The sequence below is a fragment of the Somniosus microcephalus genome, chromosome 5, assembly GCF_052327205.1.
Source record: "Somniosus microcephalus isolate GS21.2 chromosome 5, FLI_Smic_1.0, whole genome shotgun sequence".
NCBI classification, from domain to species: Eukaryota; Metazoa; Chordata; class Chondrichthyes; order Squaliformes; family Somniosidae; genus Somniosus; species Somniosus microcephalus.
Window position 1 is genome coordinate 93,609,378 of NC_140991.1, and position 20,223 is coordinate 93,629,600.

The 20,223-nt window shown below is 49.4% G+C and overlaps 1 protein-coding gene across 2 annotated transcripts in view; it reads left to right on the forward strand.

Annotated features, from left to right (window-relative positions):
• Positions 1–19,666, forward strand: part of LOC147117210 (protein phosphatase 2C-like domain-containing protein 1) — a 31,004-nt gene extending 11,338 nt beyond the window's left edge. For both annotated transcript variants that reach the window (XM_085988006.1, XM_085988007.1), the window contains exon 3: positions 17,865–19,666. In XM_085988006.1, coding sequence (XP_085844132.1) covers positions 17,865–19,141 — 1,277 coding nt within the window. In that variant the 3' untranslated portion in view covers positions 19,142–19,666. The remainder of the gene's footprint in view (positions 1–17,864) is intronic.
• Positions 19,667–20,223: the final 557 nt, after the last annotated feature.

Here is a 20,223-nt window from a genome sequence, read left to right on the forward strand (position 1 = left end):
TGGGGATTTATCCACTTTAAAGCTGCTAAACCTCTTAATACTTCCTCTCGCACTGTTTATTTCATCTAATATTTCACACTCCTCCTCCCTGATAGCAATGTCTGCTTCGCCCCTCTCTGTAAAAACAGATGCAAAGAATTCATTAAGAACCCTACCGATGTCTCCTGCCTCCACACACAGATTACCCTCATGATCGCTAATAGGCCCTACCCTTTCTTTAGTTATCCTCTTACTCTTAATATATTTATAAAACATCTTTGGGTTTTCCTTGATTTTACTTGCCAAGAATTTTTCATGCTCTCTCTTTGCTTTCTTAATATCCTTTTTAATTGCACCCCTGCACTTTCTGTACTCCTCTAAAGATTCTGCTGTACTTAGCCCTCAGTATCTGTCATACGCCTCCCTTTTTTTCTTTATTCTACCTTGTATGTTCTTAGACACCCAGGGGGCTGTTAGTCCCACCTTTTTTCTTTAAGGGCACATATTTGATCTGAACCCTCCAGATCTCCTCCTTGAATGCCTCTTTGTGCGGTCTTGGGCGAGGGATTCCCAGGTGTCGGTGGGGATGTTGCACTATTTCAAGGAGGGTTTGAGGGTGTCCTTGAAGCATTTCCTCTGCCCACCTGGGGCTCTCTTGCCGTGTCGGAGCTCCCAGTAGAGCGCTTGTTTTGGGAGTCTCGTATCAGGCATGCGGACGATGTGGCCCATCCATCGGAACTGATCAAGGGTGGTCAAAGCTTCGATGCTGGGGATGTTGGCCTGAGCGAGAACACTGACGTTGGTGCGCCTATCCTGCTAATGGATTTGCAGGATCTTGTGGAGGCAGCGTTGGTGGTACCTCTCCTGTGCTTTGTGGTGCCTGCTGTACATGGTCCATGTCTCTGAAGTATACAGGAGGGTGGGTATCACTACTGCTCTGTAGACCATGAGCTTGGTGCCGGGTTTGAGGTCCTGGTCTTCAAACACTCTTCCGAAGGCTGCACTGGCACACTGAAGGCGGTGTTAGACTTCATCATCGACCTCTGCCCTTGTTGACAGTAGGCCCCCACGTTAAAAGAATTCATGCACAGGCATCTTCCACCCTTTAAAATGAAGTTCGGGACCTGGAACATCAGGACACTCATGGACAACCCCAACAGTGACAGGCTGAATCGCCGAACTGCTATCGTTGCCCGGGAGCTCAGACGTTTTGATATAGACATCGCCGCCCTAAGTGAAACCCGCCGGGCAGGGGAAGGCCAGCTCAAGGAGCAAAGGTGGTGGTTACACCATCTTCTGGAAAGGCAAACCTGAAGAAGAACGCCGCCTCGATGGGGTAGGCTTCGCCATAAAAAATGAGCTCGTTGAATGTCTCAGAGACTCCCCTTGTGGAATAAACGAACGCCTCACGCCCTAGCCTGGTACCAGTGCGCTATGGTCATCAGTGTGTACGCCCCAACACTGGAAGCCACAGGCGAGACCAAAGAGGAATTCTACTCAGCCTTGAACAATCCTTGCCCCGAGTCCCAACGGGCGACAAGCTGATCCTCCTTGGCGACTTTAACGCCAGAGTTGAAAAGGACACAGACCTCTTGGGAGGTGTGATCGGCAGAGAGGGGGTAGGGAAAGCCAACTCCAACGGTACCCTCCTCCTGACGAAATGCTTAGAACATGGCCTTGTCATAACCAATACCTTGTTCCGTTAGAGACAAGTACAAGGCTTCATGGCAACACCGTCGCACCAAGCACTGGCATCTGCTGGACTACGTCATCGTCCGAGCAAGGGACCACAAGGATGTCCGCATCACCTGCGCCATGACAGGAGCTGACGACTGCTGGACAGACCACTGCCTAATCCACTCTGTCATCTCCATCAACATAGCCCCAAAACAGCAGCGGCAACAGAAGCAATGCCGCAGGAAAATCAACGCTGGAGCACTCAAAGTCCCTGCTAAGAAAGCCCTATTCAGCCTCATAACCAACTTGACAACTCCCAGTGATGCAGAGACACAGAGTGCCCACAGCGCCTGGTCTGCACTCAAGGCCTCCATAATCAGCACGTGTGAAGAGACGCTCGGTCACTCGACCAGGAAACACCAAGACTGGTTCGACGAGAACGACCAGGAGATCCAGGAGTTAATAAGCCACAAGCGCAAGGCATTCCTGATCTGGAAACAGCAACAGAACTCGAGAGCAAGAAAGCCGCTCTACAGAAGCCTGAAGGCCGAGGTCCAACAAAAGACTTGCGACCTAAAGAACAGATGGTGGGCAGAGAAAGCGCAGGAGATCCAGCAGCTAGCCGACAACTACAACGTGCGTGGATTCTTTAGCGCAGTCCAGACCACCAACGGCCCAAGCACCCAAGGTCCTATCCCAATGCAGGCCAAGAACGGAGAGGTACTCATCAAGGACAGAGAGGCAGTCGGTGCCCGCTGGAAGGAGCACTTCGAAGATCGTCTTAACCGAGACTCTGTCTTCGATGCGAGTGTCCTCAACTCCATCCCGCAGCATGCCACCCGCCACCACCTCAGCACAACCCCAGCCCGGCATGAGGTTGAAAACGCATTCCGACAACTGAAGAACAACAAGGTCTCAGGAGCAGATGGAATCCCCGCTGAGGCGCTAAAACATGGCGGAGAAGCACTATTGGTGCGAATACATAAACTCACTTCACTACAAGGATAAACACCAGCACCGAATTCAGAACAAAAACTAAATTTATCAAACAAGTATTCTGACAGCGTTCCCCAAAAAAATCATGACTCACTCTTGTGCAAGCCCTTAGTGCCTGTTTTGTGTGCTTGTTTTCCTATCCTCATGCTCTTACGAAGTGTTGCCCCAGTGGCTACAGCTTGGTGAGGTGGAAGGCTCCTGATCTTCCATTGAGGACTGTTCAGATAGTGTTGGAGGACAACTGTGAACAGTTCTGGGCCTAGAGGGCTCATCTTGTTATGGGCTGCATCAATCTGGGCTGTATGGCACTATCAAGGGTACTGGTAGAGTGGCTGGTGGGGGAGCAGGCATGCACTCGCCCTGAGAAAGGACAGTAGGTGCCTCTGATGTGGAGCCAATGCCGCTGGAAGCCCATTGCAACAGTGGCCCCTAAAACAATGATGGCAGCCATTTGAGCTTCCATGCCAGCAGTGTGAGCTGCCATTGTAGCCATCTGAGCCTTGCCAGAACTGTCATAACAGGCTACACCATGGTGGGTACCACTGTGGTGTTGATGGATCTGACCAGTCGTTCATGTTAGTAGTCTCCAAGCTCTGTGCAAAGCCTTGAGACAAGTTGGAGTTGGACTCCCCCATGCTCCATGACATTGTGCGCAAGCTCTCTGCAAGGCTGCCCAGTGCACCTAACATTTCCTGGTAGATGCCCATCAACCTTCTTCAGTAGCCTGACCCCTCGAATTCTGCATCTGAGTCCTCTGCAGCAGAACTAGTATGTGACCATGTACTCTCGCTAGCTCTACCTGTAAGAAGTCACACAACACCAGGTTATAGTCCAACAGCTTTATTTGAAATCACAAGCTTTCGGAGCGCTGCTCCTTCTTCAGGTGAAGTGGAGAAATGCATAAAGACACAGCTTATATAGTCAGAGAATCATGTCAGATGTTTACAGGTAACCTTTCCAACTGCCATTTATCGCACCTCGGCAGAGAGATAATCGCAGCAGTCAAAGGTGTGAATGGTGTCCAAACAGGTCAGTCAGGGAAACATTACATCAAAGAACAATGAGGTGGGGTCACAAGGGGTCAAATATTGCAGATGCTGGGGTCTGTATGAAAAACAAAAAAACAGACAAAAAACATTTTTTTTGGCTGGAAATCACAGCAGGTCCGGCCGCATCTGTGTAGAGAGAACAAGCCAATGTCGACTCGAGTCTGGATGACCCTGCGTCAGGTGGGGTTACATGTAGCGTGACATGAACCCAAGATCTCGGTTGAGGCCGTCCTCATGGGTGCGGAACTTGGCTATCAGTTTCTGCTCGACGATTTTGCGTTGTCGTGTGTCTCGAAGGCCGCCTTGGAGAATGCTTACCCGAAGATCGGAGGCTGAATGTCCTTGACTGCTGAAGTGTTCCCCGACTGGGAGGGAACACTCCTGCCTGGTGATTGTTGCGCGGTGTCCGTTCATCCGTTGTCGCAGTGTCTGCATGGTCTCGCCGATGTACCATGCTCCTGCTACCTGCTGTGATTTCCAGCCAAAAAAAATGTTTTTTGTCTTTTTTTGTTTTTCATACAGACCCCAGCATCTGCAATATTTGACCCCTTGTGACCCCACCTCATTGTTCTTTGATGTAATGTTTCCCTGACTGACCTGTTTGGGCACCATTCACACCTTTGACTGCTGCGATTATCTCTCTGCCGAGGTGCGATAAATGGCAGTTGGAAAGGTTACCTGTAAACATCTGACATGATTCTCTGACTATATAAGCTGTGTCTTTATGCATTTCTCCACTTCACCTGAAGAAGGAGCAGCGCTCCGAAAGCTTGTGATTTCAAATAAAGCTGTTGGACTATAACCTGGTGTTGTGTGACTTCTTACATTTGTCCACCCCAGTCCAACTCCGGCATCTCCACACCATAGCTCTACCTGTAGCATCCTATCCCTTTGTCCTAGCTCCACTGCACTTAGAATCATAGAATGACACAGCACAGAAGGAGGCCATTCAGCCCATCATGCCTGTGCCGGCTCTTTGAAAAAACTATCCAATTAGTCCATTCCCCTGCTCTTTCCCCATAGCAAATTTCCCCCCTTCTAGTATTTATCCAATTCCCTTTTGAAAGTTATCATTAAATCTACTTCCACCACCTTTTCAGGCAGTGTATCCCGAATCATAACAACTCGCTGTGTAAATTTTTTTTCCTTATGTCACCTGCGACCGACCCTTCTACCGCTAGAAACAGGTTCTCCTTATTTACGCTATCAAAGCCCTTCATGGTTTTGAACACCTCTATCAAATATCCCCTTAACTTTCTCTGCTTTAAGGAGAACAACCCCAGTTTCTTCAGTCTCTCCACATAACTGAAGTCTTTCATCTAACCTAGCTTCTAAAGTCTGTGTGGTGCCTGTGAGTGATGGTGCATCATCCAGAAGTCTGTGTGGTGCCTGTGAGTGATGGTGCATCATCCAGAAGTCTGTGTGGTGCCTGTGAGTGATGGTGCATCATCCAGAAGTCTGTGTGGTGCCTGTGAGTGATGGTGCATCATCCAGAAGGTTGTGTGGTGCCTGTGAGTGAAGGTGCATCATCCAGAAGGCTGTGTGGTGCCTGTGAGTGATGGTGCATCATCCAGAAGTCTGTGTGGTGCCTGTGAGTGATGGTGCATCATCCAGAAGGCTGTGTGGTGCCTGTGAGTGATGGTGCATCATCCAGAAGGTTGTGTGGTGCCTGTGAGTGATGGTGCATCATCCAGACGTCTGTGTGGTGCCTGTGAGTGAAGGTGCATCATCCAGAAGGCTGTGTGGTGCCTGTGAGTGATGGTGCATCATCCAGAAGTCTGTGTGGTGCCTGTGAGTGATGGTGCATCATCCAGAAGGTTGTGTGGTGCCTGTGAGTGATGGTGCATCATCCAGAAGGTTGTGTGGTGCCTGTGAGTGATGGTGCATCATCCAGACGTCTGTGTGGTGCCTGTGAGTGAAGGTGCATCATCCAGAAGGCTGTGTGGTGCCTGTGAGTGATGGTGCATCATCCAGAAGTCTGTGTGGTGCCTGTGAGTGATGGTGCATCATCCAGAAGGTTGTGTGGTGCCTGTGAGTGATGGTGCATCATCCAGAAGTCTGTGTGGTGCCTGTGAGTGATGGTGCATCATCCAGACGTCTGTGTGGTGCCTGTGAGTGATGGTGCATCATCCAGAAGGTTGTGTGGTGCCTGTGAGTGATGGTGCATCATCCAGACGTCTGTGTGGTGCCTGTGAGTGATGGTGCATCATCCAGAAGTCTGTGTGGTGCCTGTGAGTGAAGGTGCATCATCCAGAAGTCTGTGTGGTGCCTGTGAGTGAAGGTGCATCATCCAGAGGTCTGTGTGGTGCCTGTGAGTGAAGGTGCATCATCCAGAAGGTTGTGTGGTGCCTGTGAGTGATGGTGCATCATCCAGAAGTCTGTGTGGTGCCTGTGAGTGATGGTGCATCATCCAGAAGGCTGTGTGGTGCCTGTGAGTGAAGGTGCATCATCCAGAAGGCTGTGTGGTGCCTGTGAGTGATGGTGCATCATCCAGAAGTCTGTGTGGTGCCTGTGAGTGAAGGTGCATCATCCAGAAGTCTGTGTGGTGCCTGTGAGTGATGGTGCATCATCCAGAAGGTTGTGTGGTGCCTGTGAGTGATGGTGCATCATCCAGAAGTCTGTGTGGTGCCTGTGAGTGATGGTGCATCATCCAGAAGGCTGTGTGGTGCCTGTGAGTGATGGTGCATCATCCAGAAGTCTGTGTGGTGCCTGTGAGTGATGGTGCATCATCCAGAAGTCTGTGTGGTGCCTGTGAGTGAAGGTGCATCATCCAGAAGGCTGTGTGGTGCCTGTGAGTGATGGTGCATCATCCAGAAGGTTGTGTGGTGCCTGTGAGTGATGGTGCATCATCCAGAAGGTTGTGTGGTGCCTGTGAGTGAAGGTGCATCATCCAGAAGGTTGTGTGGTGCCTGTGAGTGAAGGTGCATCATCCAGAAGTCTGTGTGGTGCCTGTGAGTGATGGTGCATCATCCAGAAGGTTGTGTGGTGCCTGTGAGTGATGGTGCATCATCCAGAAGGTTGTGTGGTGCCTGTGAGTGAAGGTGCATCATCCAGAAGTCTGTGTGGTGCCTGTGAGTGATGGTGCATCATCCAGAAGTCTGTGTGGTGCCTGTGAGTGATGGTGCATCATCCAGAAGTCTGTGTGGTGCCTGTGAGTGATGGTGCATCATCCAGAAGGTTGTGTGGTGCCTGTGAGTGATGGTGCATCATCCAGAAGGTTGTGTGGTGCCTGTGAGTGATGGTGCATCATCCAGAAGGTTGTGTGGTGCCTGTGAGTGAAGGTGCATCATCCAGAAGGTTGTGTGGTGCCTGTGAGTGATGGTGCATCATCCAGAAGGTTGTGTGGTGCCTGTGAGTGAAGGTGCATCATCCAGAAGTCTGTGTGGTGCCTGTGAGTGATGGTGCATCATCCAGAAGTCTGTGTGGTGCCTGTGAGTGATGGTGCATCATCCAGAAGGTTGTGTGGTGCCTGTGAGTGATGGTGCATCATCCAGAAGGTTGTGTGGTGCCTGTGAGTGAAGGTGCATCATCCAGAAGTCTGTGTGGTGCCTGTGAGTGATGGTGCATCATCCAGAAGTCTGTGTGGTGCCTGTGAGTGATGGTGCATCATCCAGAAGTCTGTGTGGTGCCTGTGAGTGATGGTGCATCATCCAGAAGTCTGTGTGGTGCCTGTGAGTGATGGTGCATCATCCAGAAGGCTGTGTGGTGCCTGTGAGTGATGGTGCATCATCCAGATGGTTGTGTGGTGCCTGTGAGTGATGGTGCATCATCCAGAAGGTTGTGTGGTGCCTGTGAGTGATGGTGCATCATCCAGAAGTCTGTGTGGTGCCTGTGAGTGATGGTGCATCATCCAGAAGTCTGTGTGGTGCCTGTGAGTGAAGGTGCATCATCCAGAAGTCTGTGTGGTGCCTGTGAGTGATGGTGCATCATCCAGAAGTCTGTGTGGTGCCTGTGAGTGAAGGTGCATCATCCAGAAGTCTGTGTGGTGCCTGTGAGTGAAGGTGCATCATCCAGAAGTCTGTGTGGTGCCTGTGAGTGATGGTGCATCATCCAGAAGTCTGTGTGGTGCCTGTGAGTGAAGGTGCATCATCCAGAAGTCTGTGTGGTGCCTGTGAGTGAAGGTGCATCATCCAGAAGGTTGTGTGGTGCCTGTGAGTGATGGTGCATCATCCAGAAGGTTGTGTGGTGCCTGAGAGTGATGGTGCATCATCCAGAAGTCTGTGTGGTGCCTGTGAGTGATGGTGCATCATCCAGAAGGTTGCGTGGTGCCTGTGAGTGATGGTGCATCATCCAGAAGGTTGTGTGGTGCCTGTGAGTGATGGTGCATCATCCAGAAGTCTGTGTGGTGCCTGAGAGTGATGGTGCATCATCCAGAAGGCTGTGTGGTGCCTGTGAGTGATGGTGCATCATCCAGAAGGCTGTGTGGTGCCTGTGAGTGATGGTGCATCATCCAGAAGTCTGTGTGGTGCCTGAGAGTGATGGTGCATCATCCAGAAGGTTGTGTGGTGCCTGTGAGTGATGGTGCATCATCCAGAAGGTTGTGTGGTGCCTGAGAGTGATGGTGCATCATCCAGAAGTCTGTGTGGTGCCTGTGAGTGATGGTGCATCATCCAGAAGGTTGTGTGGTGCCTGTGAGTGATGGTGCATCATCCAGAAGTCTGTGTGGTGCCTGAGAGTGATGGTGCATCATCCAGAAGTCTGTGTGGTGCCTGTGAGTGATGGTGCATCATCCAGAAGTCTGTGTGGTGCCTGAGAGTGATGGTGCATCATCCAGAAGGTTCTGCTCCTTTTCCTTGACTGACTGAAGGGCGTCTACATTCTCAACAGCTGAAATGAAAGATCAGATGGGCTGGATTCAAACCAAACTCCCACAGTTGAATGGACATTGGCTGCGATTTTGCCAGCGCTCAGATGGGATGGGTGGTGGGTCAGCTGTGAAATTTAAAATGATTAACAGCGGGTCAGGAACCTGCTGTCGAAACGTGCACACCTGCATTTCCCGCTGTCGTATAAGTGGTTTGTTTACAGCCACTTATCAATCCTTTTTTCCCCAGCTTTTTGGATTTGACAGGATGCCCACCAGTTTCCCGCTGTGCCTAGACCTCATCTGTGAAGCTGAGGTGGGAGGTCACTGGCCATTGAATCAGCTGATGAGTTGACAGCTTCAAATGTCAAGTCAAAGCTCCCAGCTGATTGAGAAATGTTCCTTTAACCACGAGCTTCTCTAAACTGCATTTCCACTACAGAGTCAGAATTCTGCAAGTCTTTACACAAGTCTCCATGCAGTCTGACCTCAATACCTCTCCCACCATTGACGGATTGCTTCTGTCATCTCTACTTCACCTGCCGTCTATTCCATTAGCATGGGTGCACTTTATACTCTCTCACCTTGATCCTCAGAATCTGACCACAATCAGCCCCAACACCAACATCATCAGGCACACCAGCAGCACCACCAACAACACCAACCTTCTCCGTAATCACATGATGCTGCACAGGACAGAGGGCATCAGCACCCGAACAGATTGCTGCCCAGGACACCAGGGATTGCCTCACCATGGCCAGATTCATTTCATTTGATGCTGCCACATGATGCATCAGGTTGGCAACACCCCACACCAACAACATAAAGCATCCCTACAATGCCCAAGCCATTCCTTTCACACTCATCAGCATTGCAGGGGGTACCGTTACATCTCACCATTCACTACAACTCACTAAGCCACTTCCAAAGATGCACACAAATCTGTCCAAGAATGCAAAGTGTTGAAAATAAAGATTTCAATGTTTGACAGCACATTAACAGAACCTTCACATGAACATTGGCTAAAACACACAAGTGCCTACCCTTGTGTGTTGTTGGTTGGTATGATTGGACTAGGATGAGGGTGAATGTGAGGGGTGGCTAGTGAGATGGGGAAGTGATAATGTAGATAGGGATGGGTGGAGGTGCAAGGTAAGTTGGTATGAGTAAAGATCTGCAGGAGTAGGGTAGGGAAGGCAGAGTGATGGGGATGTGATGAGTGGCACAGCAGGATGAGGTTGAGTGTGGCTTAGCAGTAACGTTTTGTGATCTACTGAGATCTTTGAAAGGTTTGCGCCACTGCAGCCTGGCCCTCCTAATGACGTCCCTGCTTGTGCCCACCTGTGCAATATGCAACCAGGCTGCGTGGTCTCCTGGGGAGGTCTCTTCTGCCCATTGGAAGGGAAGAGAACCTCCCTGAGTGCTGTGACTCCCTCCACAAGCATATGGAGGGAGTCATGGGAGAGCCTGGGTGCAGCTGTGCACTTCTGTGCAGTGATTGTCATTGTTTGCAGAGCACCTCAATGCTGTAGAACACTGACAGCACAACTGTCAAAGTAAATTTGCGCATGGTCCCTTTAAGGAAACTGGCTGAAGACGCATCATCAAATGACGTCATCAGACCCACTTCATTCAATTGGCTGGGAAACATGCTGGGCTTGTTAAGCCCACCCAATCAGGGGAAAGTCATGTCTGAGGCCGGGATGGAGACAGGAGTGAGGCCGGGACTCGCTACTGACGTCGTCCACCAAGGTTGGTAAAATCACGGCCATTGTGTCTGGCAGTTACCCCACCACATGGGACTGTTATTGTAGTGTCCGAGGATCAATAATACTCAGACTGCAGGAGAACAATAAAACAGGTATTTACTGAACAGAGAGTAATTCAAGACTGAAATACAGAAGCCTGCTATGGTTTTATATACAGGGTGGTCACTGCCGATACTGCAGTATAGAATCAGTTCTTCTCTTAAAGGCACATACACAACAATTCCTCCCCTTTTAGATAAACAGTACATAACATTCATTTAACAACTAAATAATAACTAATTACAATCACAATTTTCTCTGTACTATATACATCAACTGAAATAATCATTTATAAGTTCAGTCTTTGAGGAGGCTTCCTGATCCTGACTGGATAGCACCTTTCTCGAGTATCCTGTTCTTGCGGCGGAGTTGATTCTGGCTCATTGTCATTGGTTGGTTCGTCAGCTTCCAATACCACTGCTTCTGAGGTAGACGCAATCTGTACTTTGGGTTGATTACCAGGTGCACCTGCTCGTGGTATGGGTTTGGCTTGTTCCTGTGACTCTAGCATCTGGTCAGCATGGCGTCTCACGATGCTCTCTCCAACGTCCACTGTGTACATTAGTGGTCCCTGCTGTGTGCATATCGTTCCTGGCTGCCATTTTTCTGTTCGGTAGTCGCGGGCCAAGACTGGTTGCCCTATCTTGAAGCTCCTGGTTGGCTTCTCATTTATGTGCTGGAATTGCTTATCCTCAACATCTCGTCTTATGTTTGGTTTGAGCAAATCCAGGCGACATCTTAGCCTTCGGTTGAAGAACATTATGGCTGGAGCTTGGTTGGTGACTGCATGTGTCGCATTCTGGTAAGCAAACAAGAAATTATCCACCTTGTGTTGTAGTGGTATGTCGTCGTTATACATTGCCTTTATTGCCTTTTTAAAGGTCTGAACAAACCTCTCAGCCAATCCATTTGTGGCTGGATGATACGGGGCAGATGTATAATGTTTCACCCCATTATTCCTCAGAAACCTCCGGAAATCCTCGGACACAAACTGTGGCCCATTGTCGGAGCAAATCTGTTCTGGCAAGCCATTCCTGGCGAAGATGGTCCGTAGGACTGCAATAATTTTCTCCGTGGTGGTGGAGGACATTTTGATGACCTCTGGCCATTTCGAATGGGCGTCCACAGCGATTAGGAACATTGAGTCCATAAATGGACCAGCAAAATCAATGTGTACCCATTACCATGGAGATGAGGGCCACTCCCATGGATGTAGCGGGGCCTGTGGTGGAGCGTTTTGGACCTTCTGGCATCCTGTGCATCTCTTGGTCATATCCTCGATTTCTTTAGCGAAGACAAACGCCCTGGCTAGGCTCTTCATTTTTACCCCTCCCAGATGACCCTCATGAAGCTCATTGAGCACTCTATCTCTCAACTAGGGTGGAATTACCACTCGGGATCCACACATCAAGGTCCCCCGGCACAGACAGCTGTTCTCTCCTTGGCGAGAATGCTGGCAACAGTGAGTCGCCATGTGCTGGCCATCCCTTCACCATCAAATCATAGACCCGAGAGAGTGTCGGGTCATTTCGGGTTTCCTTCTCTATACTTGAGTTTGTAACAGGTAGACATTTGACTATGGTTGCATGGAATATCTCAACAGGGTCCACTGCAGGTGCTTCCTCTACCATAGGCAACGGTAGGCGCGACAGCCCATCAGCGTTTCCATGCTGTTTCGTACCCTTGTACTCTATGTCGTACTGATGTGCCCCTAGAAAAAGTGACCATCTTTGCAGCCATTGCGCCGTCATCACCGGAACGCCCTTCTTTGGGTTAAAAATGGAGACCAGGGGCTGATGATCAGTCAGTAGGGTGAATTTCTGCCCGTGCAGATAGTGATTGAACTTCTTCACCCCCCACACCAAGCTGAGGGCCTCCCTGTCAATCTGGGCGTAGTTACACTCGGCTGAGGTTAATGAGCGCGACGCAAAGGCTATTGGCCTCTCTGAACCCTCAGGGAATTTGTGTGACAGCACCGCTCCGATGCCGTAGGGAGACGCATCACATGCTAACCGAATCGGCAGTGTTGGATTGTAGTGGGCCAATACTTCTTTTGAAGTGATTAGGCATTTACATTTCTGAAAGGCACGCTTACACTCATCACTCCATTTCCATGTTACTCCAGTTTGCAGTAGGGCGTTCAGTGGGTGCAGAATTGTGGATAAATTCGGCAAGAACTTATGGTAGTAGTTCACCAACCCGAGGAACGACCTCAGTTGCGACACATTTTCCGGTGCTGGAGCCTTGACTACAGCCTCAATCTTGTCCGGCGACTTATGCAACCTGTGGTAAACCACTGTTATACCTGTCTGTATGTGTATGTGTATTCCACTAGGTACAGGTCTGGACATGCCTCAGCTGACTCCTCCCACTATTCCAGGTATATAAGTGACTACCTCCCAGTCCTTTAGTATTCTGGACGGGTCGACCACTCGAGACTAGACCTTCATTCTTTAGTTAATAAAAGCCTGGTTGTTACTCGCTTAACCTCAGTCTTTTGAGTAATTGATGGCGCATCAATTTTATTAACTACATTTTTTATAATGGAGAAGATCCTCACACCAGCATGCCTGGACCTGGACAGTCGGGAAGCGGACGCTTCCACCAAGTTTGCTCACTGGCTCATGTGCTTCGAGGCATTCCTGACTGCCTCCACTGCGGTCGTAACGGATGCGAACAAACTGTCTGTCCTGATCTCCAAGGTGAACCACCGAGTGTACTCAGTCATCCGGGACACGACCTCATACACAGCCGCCCTCCAGCTCCTCAAGACCCAGTACACGCGCCCTGTGAACGAAGTTTACGCCAGGCACCTCCTGGGGAGTCGCAAGCAACAACCTGGGGAATCGACTGAGGAATACCTCCAAGCACTGTCCGTGCTTGGCCGGGCCTGTGGGTGTAAGGCGGTAACGCCCACTAAGTACACGGAGGAACTGATCCGGGATGCCTTCGTAGCGGGCCACAGGTCCAACTACACCCAACAGCGACTGCTGGAGCAGAGTGACCTCACCCTCGACAAAGCCTCCGAAATCGCACTAATGCTGGACGCAGCCTACCGGGGCATGGATGCCTACTCCTCTGCACCGTGGACGCCGCGGGGAATGACAACCTGGGACACGGTAGGACAGCCCCATAGCACCGTGCCACCCCAGCCACAGCCCAACAACGGCCCAACTACCGCAGCAGTGTCCCAAAGCCAGACAGCAGTATCCCAAGGCCAGAAATGCTACTTCTGTGGCCAGGCCAAACACCCCAGAGCGTGCTGCCCGGCGAAGAATGCGACCTGCTCGGGCTGCGGGAAAAAGGGACACTACGCTAGCATCTGCAAGGCCAAAGCCACCCCGAACGCCAGCAGCGCCGCGTGTGGGCCGTGTGAGCCGCCATCTTGGGCCCCCAACAGCGCCGCGTGTGGGCCGTGCGGGCCGCCATCTTGGGCCTCCCCAGCCATGTGCGAACCACCGCAGCAGCAGCCATCTTGGACGACTCCAGCCACATGGGAATCATGGACGCCGCCATCTTGGACGCCAGCCGGGACGCAGCAGGCCTCCAACCCCCCCCCCATCTGATACCCGCAGCGACACACCGACCCCTACGCTGGCCTCTGTTACGCTGGACCAAACGAGACCGCACCAACTAGCTCGGTCCAAAATGGACGTTAAGGTAAACGGCCATGCAATAAACTGCCTTTTTGACTCCGGGAGCACAGAGAGCTTCATCCACCCCGACACGGTGCGGCGTTGCTCTCTCCCAGTCCTGCCTGCGCACCAGCGGATTTCTATGGCCGCCGAGTCCCAGTCAGCGGACATTGGCGGCTACTGCGTAGTGACACTAGTAGTAGACGGGACTGTGTTCAATAATTTTAAACTCCTGGTCCTGCCCCAACTTTGCGCTGCCGTTCTACTGGGGTTGGATTTCCAGTGCCACCTCAAAAGCGTTACGATGGCGTACGGTGGCCCCCTCCCCCCACTCACAGTCCGCAGCCAGCAGCCTCCAAATTGCCCGCCGCGCACCAGATGCAACCTCTCCACACTGAGTCCCACCCCCCCCACTGTTTGCTAACCTCACCCCTGACTGTAAGCCCAACACCACAAAGAGCAGGCGATACAGTGCCGGGGACAGGGTTTTCATCAAAACCGAAGTGGAGCGGCTCCTGAAGGAGGGGATTATTGAGGGCAGCTCCAGCCCCTGGCGAGCCCAGGTTGTGGTCGTTAAGACCGGCGAGAAACAACGCCTGGTCATCGACTACAGCAAAACAATAAATCGCTACACCCTGCTGGACGCCTACCCACTCCCCCGCATAGCTGACATGGTCAACCAGATCGCACAGTACCGCGTCTTTTCGACCATTGACCTGAACATGTGGCCACAATACAAGATTTGTCTCTTGAAGAACTCGCATTTGGGGCGGTTGGCTCGTAGCCCATATTCCTGTAATCTCGTGAGCACTTGCTCCAGGTTGGCAAGGTGTTCACTGTCATTTTCGCCCGTAACCAGGATGTCGTCCAAATAACACTGGGTCCCCGGGATTCCTTGCAGGACTTGTTCCATCGCCCTCTGCCAAATAGCCGGGGCTGATGCTACCCCGAATACCAGTCGATTGTACTGGTAAAGGCCTTTGTGAGTGTTTATCGTGAGGTATTTCCTAGACGCTTCTTCCACCTCCATTTGTAGATACGCTTGGGCCAGATCAATCTTTGTAAAGCATTTCCCTCCAGATAGTGAGGCGAAAATATCTTCTATCCGTGGAAGTGGATATTGTACTGTGTGCAGGACTGGGTTCACAGTTACCTTGAAGTCCCCACAGATGCGAACCTTCTTCGGTTCCCCAGGCGTGCTGCTCAATGATTTCTTCATTACAGGAACGATGGGTGTGGCCCACTCGCTCCAGTCCACCTTGGACAGCACACCTGAATGCTCCAGACTCTCCAGCTCTGCTTCAGCGGCTGGGCGGATCGCGTAAGGTACCGGTCTGGCCTTAAAAAATTTTGGGTTTGCGTTATCTTCGATTTTTATCGTTGCCGTTACTCCTTTTAGAGTCCCAAGTCCTTGTTGGAACACCTCTGTCGCGTCAGTTAGAATTTTTGACAGTTGTCCAGGTGTGACATCATCATCCTTTTTATCAGTCACAGTTAGCGCCTGAATGGAATGCCAATCCAATTGTATTTTTTGGATCCATTCACGTCCCAATAATGGTGGTCCTCCATCTGGTAGTATATATAGATACAGTTTCTGTGTTTCCTTGCCGTTGTATTCAACTGGCACCCTTATTTTTCCTCTGGGGTAGACTTTTTGCCCCGTGTATGTCTTCAATACAATGGACGTGTCCTTCAAGGGTATGTGTGAGAATAGCCGCTCATAGTCTCGTCGATTCATGACAGTTAGGGCTGATCCTGTGTCCAATTCCATCTTTACTGGGGACCCTGCTATCATGAGGGTGACCCAAATGGTTCGGTGATCCTCCTTTGCGATCACGTTGTGTAACTTTAGACAACTTAGTCTCCTGCTCCCGGAGTCCTTATCACTCTCCTGATCTTCCGAACTACTGTCTGTCAATTTCTTTACTTTCTTGTACTTTTCCTTAGTAGTTCTTGTAGTGTTGGTTTTCTTTCCCGACCTGCAGACTCTTGCTATGTGTCTCATTTTCCCACATTGCCTGCATACTTTGTCCTTAACCCAGCAGTCCTTCTGATCATGAGTTGTTCTGCCGCAGCGATAGCACTTTTCTGCTCCATACGCCATTTCGTTAGCGCTGTATTCCTGTGGTTTCTGTTGTATTTCCGCAGCTCCCCGTGCGGCTGCTTCATAGGATACTGCCACGCTGAAAGCCTGTTCTAGCGTCAGGTCCTTTTCCAAAAGTAGTCGTTTCTGGGTTCCTTCACTCTGAAGCCTGCAGACAAACTTATCCCGCAAGGTGTCTGCCAGTCCTGCTCTGAACTGGCAGTGCTTCAATAACTTGCGTAGTTCCGTAAGATAGTCAGCATTGTTCTCATCTTTGTGCTGGTTTCTTTTATGGAACTTGAATCTTTCTGCTATCAGCAGCAGTGTAGGGTTTAGGTGTTCCTGTAAGATATTAACAATCTCTTCAAAACTTTTCTCCATTGGTTTAGCTGGGGTAATTAAATTCCGCAATAGGCCGTACGTTCTCGCGCCCATCAAATTTAATAATACCGACGCCTTCTTTCCATTGGCCACCTCATTGGCATTGCAGTACACTTCAATTCTTTCCACATACGTGGTCCAGTCTTCTACCTCGTTGTCGAAAGCAGTGATACTGCCACTCTTCGGCATCTTGGGTGATTTAAAATGGCGCCTCCCGCGCTTTTTCTTCTTCCCCAGTGTAATAAAATGGTGCCTCCCGCGCTTTTCCTTCTTCCCCAATGGAATAAAATGGCGCCTCCCGCGCTTTTCCTTCTTCCCCTTGCTGCCACGCTGCTCCTAGCGTTCTACAGGGTAATGGCGACGACCCGTGGCTTCGGCGCGTCTCACTTTTCCTTCCCCGCGTTCTAGCCTCTCCACGCTGCCCTGTTCTTGAGCACCGACCGCGCCCTGTGCGCTCCACCCTCTCTCTCTCTCTCTTCCTCCCGACGACGCTGCACGGCCCCTTTGCAGAGCCGTTCGATCGAGCCCGAGCCCGCCGCAGTCCGGAAGGGTCAGCGCACTACCTGCTACCAGCACGACTTGCTGGAACACCTCGACTGGGGAGCCAGGCCCAGCTCTCCACAGCCTCCCCTGCAACTCTCCGATGGATCCCTGGGCGGTTGCCCGCGGTCGACGCCCGCCATTCTGACTTCGACTTCCAAGAAGCTTCTCTTCAGGGAAAAGATCCCCGTGAGGTGATGCAGTACTGCAGGTGAGTTCAAACCTGCCCGTCGCCAGTGTAGTGTCCGAGGATCAATAATACTCAGACTGCAGGAGAACAATAAAACAGGTATTTACTGAACAGAGAGTAATTCAAGACTGAAATACAGAAGCCTGCTATGGCTTTATATACAGGGGTGGTCACTGCCGGTACTGCAGTATAGAATCAGTTCTTCTCTTAAAGGCACATACACAACAGTTATCAGTGTGATCTTAGTCTCAGAGAAAATTACTTGGTTCTCTTCTCATCTCCACATTTAAGATAAGGTCATTCCAACTGTATCTTTTAAGGCAAATATTCTGCTCCCCCTACCCCCTGGTCATATCAACTTCTAGTTCATTTACATTTAACTAGCTCGCTCAGGTAATTTGTAAATGTAGTATGCAGTCTTAATGGATGGAAAATTGTGGGGACGTGTGCCTGAATTCCTAATGAGTGAGGTTCCCCACTGGGAGTGTGATTTCATAAAAATTACTGCTCAAGTAACCGATCAGAATTGAACATGAAATGCGATTAATTATAGTAGCGTGATTTTGTTAAAATCTTGATCATTTTTTAAAAGTGTGTACAAAGAATTAATTCACAGTTGTTTACTGCACACGATAAAAAAGTATTAGTGACTAGATATTTCTATGTTCAGTACACAATCAATAACTTAGTATTGCTTAAACTGTAAATGTGTCTTTCTGCAGGTGATGCACATGTTGTCTTGTGTAAAAATGGAAAAGGTTATCGTTTAACTGAAAACCACAGCACCTCAAACCGTAAAGAATGTAAACGCATTCTTCAGACTGGTGGAACAATCAGTAAAAATGAACGACATGGGCTTGTAGAGGGATTCATTCAATCAACACGAGGGCTTGGATACCATGGAGACCCCAAGCTTAAAACATCTATTATACCAATACCACATACTGTCTCTGTCCCTATTGACTCCTCATGCCAGTTTCTTGTTCTAGCTTCAGGTGGATTTTGGAAAGTGCTGAATAGACGTGAAGTAGTTTCAATCTCATTGGAAATGCTTTCTTTTTATTTTGCATCTGCTCACACAGACTCTAGAGCGATTAGCTCAATAATAATTCATTCATTACCTATTATAGATCGAGATGAGCAAATGATTGACAGGAGGTCCTCCTTAACACATTTGCTTGAGGAGTTTTCACAGCAGGGGCACAAAGATGCTTTGAAGTCTATTGGACGTTTATTTGAGGAGCTTTTCACAGGCAAGAAACACTGTAAAAGGGAGTCGATTAAACTTTTACTCCATCATTTTTCAGTAAAGAAGGAACACAACACTATTTGGCAAGTCATGCATCGTTTACTTGAGAACAGTGCAGCAAAGGAGGAATCCAAGAAACTCACTGAAGATGTTCCTGTGGAGATTCCGTTGGACAAGGAATATGACACCAATGTATTCGTGGAAAGTTTTCTTGAGGATTCTTTAAATGTGGAACATAGCGAGGACAGGACATCTGTGGACAATTTTTCTGAGAAACCTCTCCCAGAAAAGAAAGTTAAGGACAACAGAACTTCCAAAGAACACTTTTCTGAGGAGCATTTAACAAAGGAGGAATATAATGATGACATAATATCAGTGACTCTTGCTGAAGAGCTTTCACACACTGAGGGACTAAATGATCACAATAGCCAAGAGAATATAACAAAAAAATCAAAGAATCAAAAATCAATGTCCTTGAGTTCTGAGCAAAGTGAAACATCTTTGCCAGAAAGGATTGTCATTGAAACACCATCTGATGAAGCTTATATTATGAATCAGGGAGAAAACATAGAAGCAGCAAGTCAGAAAACAGCCAAGGTGGCACGAGAAATTCAGTATGAAACTTTAGCAAATACCATCAGCGAAAGATTAGTCGAAACTGCTAAACAAGCAGGAGCTTGTGATAACATAACAGTGCTCATATTGTTGCTTCCTGGATGTGCTAAAGCACATTCTGTATATTCTGTATAAGAGCAGAAATGATGTAAGCTCACCCACTCCAGATATGATGCGTTTAAAGAAACTTCAACTTTACGTCTATCTGAACATTAAACTGGTCACAGCCAGCTGTGATACATTTGTTAATTTCAAAGAAAGCTACTGGCTAAGTATACCACTGTACACAAAAAATCATTGTTTGTTCCATTCACAATGTAAACTTTACCCAAAATACATCAACAACAACTTGTATTTATATAGCGCCTTTATTAATGTAGTAAAACATCCCAAGGCGCTTCATATGAGTATTATAAGACAAAAATGTTGACACCGAGCCATATAAGGAGAAATTAGGGCAGATGAACAAAAGCTTGGTCAAAGAGGTAGGTTTTAAGGAGCATCTTAAAGGAGGAAAGAGAGGCAGCAAGGTGGAGAGGTTTAGGCAGGGAATTCCAGAGCTTTGGGCCTAGGCAACAGAAGGCATGGCCACCAATGGTTGAGTGACTATAATCAGGGAGGCTCAAGAGGGCAGAATTAGAGGAATGCAGATATCTCGGGGGGGGGGGGGTATTGGGGCTGGAGGAGATTAGAAATGGCGAGGCCATGGAGGGATTTGAAGACAAGGACGAGACTTTTGAAATCGAGGCATTGCTTAACCGGGAGCCAATGTAGGTCAGCGAGGACAGGGGTGATGGGTGAACGGGACTTGGTACGAGTTAGGACACGGGCAGCCAAGTTTTGGATGACCTCAAGTTTCCGTAGGGTAGAACGTGGGAGGCCAGCCAGGAGTGCGTTGGAATAGTCAAGTCTAGAGGTAACAAAGGCATGGATGAGGGTTTCAGCAGCAGATGAGCTGAGGCAAGGGCTGAGACGGGCGACGTTACGGAGGTAGAAATAGGCGGTCAAATATGACACCAAGGTTGCGAACAGTGTGATTCAGCCTCAGGCAGATGTTGGGGAGAGGGATGGAGTCAATGGCGAGGGAATGGACTTTGTGACGGGGACCGAAAACAATGGCTTCGGTCTTCCCAATATTTAATTGGAGAAAATTTCTGCTCATCCAGAGCTAGATGTCGGACAAGCAGTCTGACAATTTAGAGACCGTGGAGGGGTCA